This window comes from Leuciscus leuciscus (genome assembly GCF_965113295.1).
Source record: "Leuciscus leuciscus genome assembly, chromosome: 13".
Lineage (NCBI taxonomy): Eukaryota > Metazoa > Chordata > Actinopteri > Cypriniformes > Leuciscidae > Leuciscus > Leuciscus leuciscus.
In genome coordinates this window covers 43,455,223-43,465,105 of record NC_138737.1, presented here as the reverse complement: position 1 = coordinate 43,465,105, position 9,883 = coordinate 43,455,223, and the positions used below count along the sequence as shown (strand labels likewise).

General features: G+C 38.6%; 1 protein-coding gene across 2 annotated transcripts; it reads left to right on the top strand.

Annotated features, from left to right (window-relative positions):
• The first annotated feature begins 1,955 nt into the window (after positions 1 to 1,955).
• On the top strand, positions 1,956 to 6,660 carry LOC309512239 (uncharacterized protein). 2 transcript variants are annotated; one of them, XM_082187715.1, is made up of 9 exons: positions 2,009 to 2,251; positions 2,528 to 2,557; positions 2,646 to 2,729; positions 2,815 to 2,868; positions 3,355 to 3,441; positions 5,678 to 5,738; positions 5,907 to 6,000; positions 6,091 to 6,209; positions 6,317 to 6,660. In XM_082187715.1, exons 2-7 carry the CDS (start codon positions 2,543 to 2,545, stop codon positions 5,909 to 5,911), a joined length of 306 nt encoding a protein of 101 aa, XP_082043841.1. In that variant the 5' UTR covers positions 2,009 to 2,251; positions 2,528 to 2,542; the 3' UTR covers positions 5,912 to 6,000; positions 6,091 to 6,209; positions 6,317 to 6,660. The 2 variants fall into 2 exon arrangements, with proteins under 2 accessions (XP_082043840.1, XP_082043841.1); XM_082187714.1 differs by lacking the exons at positions 5,678 to 5,738; positions 5,907 to 6,000; positions 6,091 to 6,209; positions 6,317 to 6,660 and adding an exon at positions 5,306 to 5,442 and having other exon boundaries at positions 1,956 to 2,251; positions 3,355 to 4,166.
• The last annotated feature ends 3,223 nt before the right edge of the window (positions 6,661 to 9,883 follow it).

The following is a 9,883-nucleotide window of genomic DNA, read 5'->3' as shown; positions in this document are numbered from 1 at the left end:
TGATCAGTGACTTCATCACTTTGTGGAATGATATCTATATCGGTTGGATCGGTTCCATGTGATATAATTAAATCGAGTGTATGATTAAGACGATGTGTTGGTCCGGTGACGTTTTGCTTGACCCCAAATGAATTTAATAAATCTGTAAACACAGCTCCTAACGCATCATTTGGATTATCTACGTGTATGTTAAAATCTCCAACAATTAGTGCTTTATCGACATTGACTAATAGGTCTGAGAGAAAATCTGCAAACTCTTTTAGGAAATCAGCGTAAGGCCCTGGCGGTCTATATACGGTAGCCAAGGCTAGAGATAATAGGGATGTTTTTCTAACATCTAAGAGCGTAACATTTAGTACAAGTACTTCAAATGAAATAAACTTATAACCCGTTTTCTGGGTAACATTTAGAATATCTTTATAAATGGTTGCAACACCTCCGCCACGACCAATCAGACGGGGCTCATGCTTATAACAGTATCCAGGAGGAGTAGACTCATTAATACCGAAATAATCATTTGGTTTAAGCCAGGTTTCAGTAAGGCAAAGTATATCGAAGCTATTATCTGTGACTATTTCATTTACAATAACTGCCTTAGGTGTGAGTGATCTAATGTTTAGAAGACCTAGCTTTAGAAATAGTTTTTGTTTACTAATAGCAACATTTTCTGTTTTAATAACAATTAGATTTTTCCTAGATCCTGCATTAGATTTATTATTTGATCTCACTAAACGAGGAATAGACACGGTTTCTATGCAATGTTCTACACTAGTATTTATATCAGTTGAATTGGTGCAGCAGAGACTATGATTTGGACAAAGTGCTGTACAGGGCAATAGATAAAATGCAGGGCAGAAACAGGACAATAAAAAATAAAAATTTTAAACAATTTTAAAAAAAGGCAATAGTTGTATCATAGTCAAGGGGTATTAAAAGCAAGAGAAAATAAATAAGTTTTCAAGGATGTTTTGAAGATGGAAATTGAGGGAGCTAGTCTGATATAGAGGGGTAGACTGTTCCAAAGTTTTGGGCCTGCAGTCGCAAAAGTGCAGTCGCCTCGTTTTTTAAGTCTGGATCTGGGCACGATAAGAAGACAGTGATCACTGGATCTCAAAGTACGAGATGGAGTGTACGGGCAGAGGAGATTGGTCAGATATTGGGGGGCCGGTTTGTTAAGAGCTTTATACAGAAATAGTAAAATTTTAAAATCAATCCTGAATGTGACAGGTAGCCAGTGGAGTTTGAATAGCGCTACCACTTTTGGAGCAATGCACAACATGTTGCAGAAATTTTCACTGCCCTTTTTGTGATAGCAGTATTATTAAACATACAAAATGGGACAAATTGAATAACCACATTAAAATCCACTTTAAAAGGCTGTTGTTCATGAAGGAACATCTGGACTTACAGTGTACAGTGGCAATATATATTATTTTACATTTATCCATTTGTCAGACGCTTTTATCCAAAGATAGATGGTTTTCTGCATGATTTAGACAAAATATTAAATTATCTTCATTAATGTCTAAAGGTTACACAAACAATCCACACTGAAACTTAAGCTAACAAAACACAAACAATTATATATTCCTGTATTTTCTGTATTGTTTCTCACAGTAAACTGCCATGCAGGCTAGAATTGCGAAACATTATTGGATAAATCTTATAATTTACATTTCTCTGGGCCAATCGGAATCTTAGCACTTTTTCTCTTGGCCAATCGGAATCTTAGCACTTGCGTCATAATCTTGAAGCACACACACCATGACACACACACAGCGTCAACAACAGCTGAGCTCGCCATTTTCCTGGCTACCGTGCGAGTCTAATGGTAACTCACGCATGAATTTTCCTGCATTGAACTTGTTTTAGCGCCCGCCAAAGTCTTATTTGATCGGTGAGTAATGTAGATGAACGGCTGCGTTTGTGACAGGGCGTATGTTTTAACTAAAAGAACGACCAGAGAGAGAGCCGGTCGCGCGCGCGCACTTTCTGTGTAAACAACTTCTCGTTAGCTTTTGGCGTTTTTTTTTTTTTTTTTTTAGTTAGCTTGCTGCTCATGGTTCATGTTCAGTTTCCATGTTATTTTAGCTGTACACGAGAGAATATGTCAATTTGGGATACTAAACTGCACGTAAACCGATAGCAGCATGGCATAGAGTTCTGAGTCTGACTGGCTAACTTAGCTCTTTGCTAACTAAGTTAGCTTGTCCATATAGCAGCTTGCTACGGGGTTCACAGATGATGCAAGGTGGGTTTAAAGGTGAATTGTCTAATTTATAAATGTGCGTCGTGAATGTGACACCTAACGTAACAACGTTACCAGGCAGAGGAGAAGGATGATGAGGTGATTAGATCTAACGTTAACTTAACGTTACGAGGAAGCACACTAAAAAAAATCGGAGGGTTCTGTTAGAAAATGGTATTCTCATTTTCAGATATTTTATACATTTGAAATATAAAATCGGTTGATACAAATTGGGCCTGAAATTTTATACAAATGATTGATTTTATTTTTATTTTGCAGTATTATTGGATTCGGATGAGAATATCAGGGGTAATCGTTTTCTCTTAATTTATAATTGCAGTTTAAAAATTAAATCCTTTAACTTTATATATTTTATTTTACATTACCTCTGTATAAGCGTCAAGATATAACGTTACCCCCTTCAATAATGTACGAAGGAAGCTGCAGCCCATTGAGGACACCAGCATGTTGCACAATACTGGTGAGTACTGATGACAACTTAAACATAATATTGTGTTGTGTACAACATAAGTCACAGGCTTATTCATGTGTTTTATCTAATAAAGATTGTGCCATGTCTAGCCAAGTGGAGCGTCCTGGCAGTGAAATGTCCACTCCTGGTAAGTACTTTTCCCCCATGCACAAAACATTGCTCTGCACAAAGTCACACTCCATTCAAGACAAGTAGTTTTTTACTGCTTGTGAATAATCTATTTTAAATATATACAGTGCTGGTCAGAGTGATTTAAGCCGCTTAATTAAGAGTGAGAACCTACTCATCTTGAATGGACAAATTAAAGCTAATGTTTTTGTCTCATCTTTCCATAGAACGTTTGAAAAGTAACTGACACTACTGGACCTTCAAACGGGCCGCGCTCTATGGTCAGAGTCTGGTCGTCCCTCTGCCCGTTTGAAGTTCCAGTAGTTTCAGTTACTTTTCAAACGTTCTATGGAAAGATGAGACAAAAACATTAGCTTTTTTTGGTCCATTCAAGATGAGTAGGTTCTTCTCACTCTTAATTAAGCGTAGTAATGACTCCAGTATTACATTATTAATTTAGTATAGGCAACATGACCGTACTTACTGGCTGACTCATGTGTTTCAGACTCTAAGTCAAACTTTGAATGTCTTGTGGAAGCCTTCTCTGACCCGGAGAAATGTGCAGCCAGATTTCAGCGCAAGGAAATTTCCAGTGAGTATTCACTTTATCTGTTGCCCCAACCTTTATTTATTTTTTCAGTGGAAAATAAATTTAGTTTTGAGGAATAACATTTCAGTATTTTTCTACAGAGATTGGACTTTAATGGCAACCAACAATCCCAATGTTCAAAGAAGGTTCAAATGTCTGTAATGCCAGCAGACTAGCACAAGACAAACAATTGTTTAAAAAATACATAAATGTCTATATATAATTTTAGAAAATGACAGATGGTTTTGCTAGATAAGAACCTGATTTCTCGACTGGGATTGTGTAGAGACTCTGAAGCTGCATTGAGACGGACATTTGAACCGTCTTGGAACATTGAGATCTTTGGTTGCCATTAAAGTATATGCCATTAAAAATATGGAAATGTTTTCCTTAAACTTAATTTCTTTTCCACTGAGGAAAGACAGACATGGATATCTTGTCACTCAGTGTGAGTAAATTATCAGGAAATGTTCATTTTGAGGTGAACTAATCCTTTAAGGCTGATTTATACTTTTGCGTCAGACCGAAGCCCGAGCCTCTACGCTATAGGCTACACTGTTTCATTTATACTTCTGCATTGTTGTCCCTGTTGACGCACAATTACACATGCAGAAAGAAGCCTGTGAAACCCGTGGGAGGCGTTCTAGACCAATCACAGCGCTTCCGTCCACGTAAAATTGACGCATTGTTACATTTTGGGAGAGGTGCACGTCAGGGTGTGCTAAAGGGTACGCTATGTACTAGTGGTGGGCCGTTATCGCCGTTAATCTATTCTCCAAGTTGGGTTGGGAGATGGCTCTATACTACACAAGCTATGATGACGCAATCTACCCGCGGCCGCGAGGTAAACCCGGCTGCAACGCATATTCGTCGTCATCTTAAGTAAACACGGCTGAAAGTGAAAGCTGGTGAAAAAGATCGGTGCAACATCCATTATTTGGACTTGGTTCGGGTTTAAGCCATCAGACGAGCAGCAGCAAACTATATACAGAGTGTGTGGGGTAACAGTTCGGTAAGTTAACACACGACTAATCCGTTCGACCACCTCAAATTCAAAACGAAACATGATATCACTGAATACCAGCGCGCGCGTATTCCCATTCCAATATATCTTAGTGGTGTAGCACATAATCTCGATTTTAAGAATCGTTGTTGTGTTTCTTTTTAACTGAAAAGACATCAGTTAGACAATATTCTAATTTTAAATTTGGGGTTTCATAAGCTCCAAGCCATAATAAACATTAGACCTACTTAAGTCTCTGCAGCTAGTGTACTTACATTTTATTTATCTGCAAAATTATGTTGTATACTTACAGTTTTGCACAATATATGTTCTCAAAACTACATACACCCTTTAAAAAAAAATACATTTAGCAGTTGTTTAGCATGGGTCTGTGTAATCTGTTCTGAAATGGTTTTATTATAATATACTGTATATCGTTATCGCAAGAGGCTGCAATGTGCAATGTATATCACAATATAGATTTTAGGCCATATCGCCCATCCCTAATTGATAGCCTATAGTAGTTGATAATAACATAGGCCTACCTAATGTTGCCTACGGACGGTAACAGTACAGTAGTAACCTTTTACAGTCTATGAGTAGAACAGCTTTCTCAAGCAGTTTGTGATGCATTTTGGAAACAGGAGATGAGCCCCTGGTCTAATGCGCCACCTGGCTTGAGAAACCCGTTCTCAAAGACTTACTTTTATAGTCATTATTTGGGTAGCACACATATTCTGAATGCCTTCGGCAGAATTCAAATGAGCCATTTTAATCTAGATTAATCTAGATTAATTTCAAAATTAATCTAGATTAATCTAGATTAAAAAAATTAATCTATGCCCACCTCTACTATGTACACAGCCTACTCTGTAGCTACAGCGGGAGGTCGACGCATAACTATAAATTGGTCTTTACTTACTGCTTGAGAATCAAGTTTGGTAACAGTTTATTTTATTGGCTTAATGACATGTTTCAGACAGTCTTGCTTAGAAGAGCATATTATATTGCTTAGAATATTCTTTGTTTTTTTCGCCCTTAAGATGCTAGCGCTCCTCTGAGCAAAGACCTGATGACACCCAGTAAGTATTCATCTCATCGGTCACTTTTGTATTTTGTCAGGCCTTGTGAAATGTAAGAATATTCAGTTTTTCATGATTTCATCATAAAGGAAGAGGTCATGGGATTGATGGCTATTATTTATTTAATAATTGTAAATAATCCTGTAATTTACAGGAAGCAGTATGCCATCTTCACAACTCTGAGACAAATTGTGGGCGCTACGAACTGGAGCAAGGTAAAAAAATAAAAAAATAAAGAATCTTACATTCTTTTATTTTTTTACTTTCTTAAAAACGTACAAACATTTTAAAGGTAAGATTCAAAGAATATGCTTTCATTCTCTTGTATAAGAAAATAGATCCGTTATAGTTTACGATCTTAATCATACATTTTGTTTCCATAGAGTAACCTCGCCTCATAACGAGGGCGTAACCTCACATTTACTCAGAGCTATGTCTGCAAGTCCAGATTTTCATGACGCTGATCATGACGACATTGTAAGTAACTTTTACTATTTTCTCCTTGTTTCATTTTACTGTGACTTGCGTTGTTTTTATTCATATCACTCTCATTTAATTGTTTTCCAGCTGCCTGTAAGACGTACTACGAGACAGTACGCAAGAGCTTCAGGCACAAACAACCAGATCTGGCATTGCAGGCCGAAGCTGTGAAGAGTTCAGCTCGGAGTCGAGCGAGAAGAAAGAGGGTACGATTTTTAGTCAATGTGACTATTTTTCACGTGCATTAATAGATGTTTTGTGTCCATACACAGTGCATCACAGTACTGATTGTCTGTATTGGTTGTTTTTACAGCTGCTAGAAGCGAGACGGTGTGCTAGGTGAGGATGACGTGGGCATTTGGAAGTGCGCCACCATAGATCTGATGTCCGATGAAGTTCAACCACCAGCCAGGAGCTCACAGAGCTCTGTGCTACGCTGCAGTCGAGATTAGAGGCGACTCCTAAATACAGGGCAACGCACCACAGACGTTTTCAAAGTGGATCGAATTCAGAGAGAACGCCGCTAGTCACCTACAGCTCCGAAGATGAAAACAGACACTGAGCTTCCAATTTGTTGTGTGTGCAGATGATCTATGCTTTGTACATAGGTGTATATTGTTTTGTGTTTGTGCTAATAAAGCTCTTTCTTTGAATAAACAGCATGTCCCTGGCAAATTTTCCTTTCCTTTATAAATTCATGTCTTTGATGGTAATAATAGTGTAGTCCATAGGTTAACAATGACATGAATATACCACAGAATAGCATATTATGAATATAAAAAAATATTTTATATATTATTATTTATATGAATATTATAATTTTGGGAATTTATAATGAGCGAGGGTGACCAATAGTAACAGATCTGCCAACCAATCACGAGTGATTTTTCTTGTTTGAACCACGTGGGTTCAACCAATAGTGAGTGAGGAAATTCAAGCCATTCTCTGGCGGGAGCTGCTATTCATATGGTAATTAGAGCCATTCACACCTCCGGCGCGAGCGCTCTGCATACGTCATGGTTCGTTTCCGACAATATTCGGCACAGACGAACGCGACGTTCACAGGCTGTAAATTGTCGTTAACTGCCGAAAATTAGGGAGATTTACGGCCGTTTACGGGGTCGGAAATCCCAATTTTCATGCAGTGATCCTCCAAGCAGGCAAGGCAAGCGGGCGCACCGGCGAGCTTTGCGGGTTGGGGGGGAAAGGGGCGTCTTGAAAAAGACGCCCGGCTCTTTTAGTGCAATGAGAGTGTGTGTCGCGGCGGCGAACACACACACATACACAAAACACAGTGGCAGAGAAAAGGATATGTACGCCGGAAAGCGTCAGCAGGAACGGCGACTGAAGGCGGCGAGTTGTCGACCGGCAGCTTCAGATGCAGATTAATCCCGCTGGGTGCTTGACTCAGACGGCGCGGCTTCCTCTCAGGATCCAGCGATGCGTGAGCCCGCTGAAGAGATAAAAAACTGACCAAACCAGCCTCTCTGGGCCGTATTTATAGCCCTGGCCCCACCTGATTTCGGCGGGACATGACGTAATGGGCGCGAAGCGCCCTCATTGGTTCTGACGTCATGAGGAGCCTCTATCGATAGGCTGGTGCAGTTGCCACAGAGCAGCCAATGGGCGCGCGAGCTGTCTCGCCCATGTCTGCATGCTGCTGCAATGCGTTTTACATTATTGCAAAATTAAGGATAATTTTTGGCTTCAATATCTCGAGGAAAAGAGGTTTTCCCCTAGCGTAAGATATCTTACGCAAGTACGAGAGACCTCTCGTAAGAGAACAGCAAAACCATGCATTGTACTCTGATTATAGTTCACTTAAAAATGTACATTCTGACATTTACACACCCTCAAGTTCTTGAGGAATAAACCGGAATGAATTTATTTCTTCTGAAGAAGATATTTTAGAACTCAGAAGATATTTTGAAGAATGTCAGTAACTAAACTGTTGATGGACGCCATTAACTTCCATAGTAGAACAAAGCAATACTACGGAAGTCAATGGGGTCCATCAACTGTTTGGTTACCGGTATTCTTCAAAATATCTTATCTTGTGTTCAGCAGAAGAAAGAAATTCATACAGGTTTGTAACAACTTGAGAGTGAGTACATTTTAACAGAATTTTCATTTCCTAGTGAACTATTCCTTTGAGCCTTGTCTGTGAAACCAGGAAATAAACACATTTTTAACTTACTAGTTTCAGACTTCAGCAGCTCCTCACTCTCCAGCGTCCATCACAGACACAGCCTGAGCAAGTTCAGCTTCTGGGCCTTTATACTCCTGGCCACAACCATTCACAGACATGCAAACAATCAGGAATTAAATTCACCAAACAACCAAATTATAATAAGCTTTTTGTACATGCCCTAATCCAAAAATTATTTAACAGCCATTTATACAGATTTGCTCATTGAAAACTGTTTAATTTTAAAACAACAAACAACCCCCTTCATCTTCAACACTTGGTGTCTCCCGCCTCCCATGATGCACCACAGCAAAGATATAAAAGTTACATTCAGAAGCTTTTCTGTTTTTTTCAGCCTGGTTTCTATTGAATTGTGCAAAGTAGCCAAGCTCAACTTACTGTAAATTTTATTCTTAAATTGAAATTTAGAACATGGGCTTTTTAATGTTCTCAAACTTTTTTGGCCGCGCCCCCTTTAAACCTTTTTTAAAAATCTGGCGATTTATTTATTTATATACTATATATATAAATAAAAGCAGAAAGATTTTTTTTTACATTGAAAACCGTGGAATGAAAAACAGGAATAGTTTAAATTTGTCATGTCATTGAATCATATAATAGTAAGAGAGTATAATAGACCAGAACTTAAACTTTTAATTTAAATAAACAACAACATTTAAATAGTTAAGTGATGCTTTGGATGGACACTATATATAAGCGCCGATATATAGTAGCTTTGGAGAGTGCCTCACGAGCTCAGCTTCTTGTTGCTCTTCTCACCGGGGCGCGTGGAGTGTGATAAAGCAAAACCAAAAGTCTGGGTTAGGGTTAGGCACCAGAACACTTTGGGATATAAAATAAAGAAATTAACATATTCAAGAGATGACGGGTTTTTTGGGGGGGGTTTCTTAATAAAATAATTATATTGTTATAAGGATAAAACTGTGGGGTCACATTAGTAGGGTTTAAAATATAACAACTTAAATCACCCCTAAATGTACTCAAAATATATGGGCAGCTGTTTATTCAACAATAACACAAAATGAGCAAGTTTCATCAATATCATGATTTTTACAGATAGGTGAATTACACCTGTATTCACCAACTCATTGAGTATGCGATTTCGAACGCAGCCCCAGTCTTCAATCTTTAATGGCTTTCATAGACGTCAAGTACAGAATTTTATTTATTTTTTTAAAGCTGCAGTCCGCCGATTTTCCTCTTTGTCGACATCTCTGTTCGAAATCGTTATTCGCAGAATTATTAACTGTAACGTGGATTGTGCTTCGACACTGCACAGCACGGATGAACACAATGTATTGAGGAGAACGTGCGGCTGTCAGTCACCGCGATGGTGTGGATACTGTCATTCAGAATCACAGATTATACTTTTTGGAAGTATGACCAATATAAGAATGTTAACCGGAAAATGACACTGAACAAGTGAGTAACATCCACTTTTGTTCTGACCAACTAGGGAAAAAAGCATTGCAGTAGCCTAAATCACGCTGATTAAATCTAACGATCGCTTCATATCACGCCAAACCGTGCAAACTATACTTTGTTCTCAAATTGTTAATGTTAACAACATCAGCATTGCGTGATTACATGTAATGCCCTTCAGATATTATCCTTGTTTTCGCGTGGCCCGCATTGCAGTCTCTTTTTTCTTTCTGTAACGTTAGTCATTCC

What these genes read in the sequence shown, in the direction of transcription:
- LOC309512239 (XM_082187714.1), top strand. An exon ending in CAGCATGTTGCACAATACTG is followed by an intron (nt 2,730 to 2,814) that starts GTGAGTACTGAT and finishes TATCTAATAAAG; the next exon opens with ATTGTGCCATGTCTAGCCAA. An exon ending in CAGTGAAATGTCCACTCCTG is followed by an intron (nt 2,869 to 3,354) that starts GTAAGTACTTTT and finishes CATGTGTTTCAG; the next exon opens with ACTCTAAGTCAAACTTTGAA.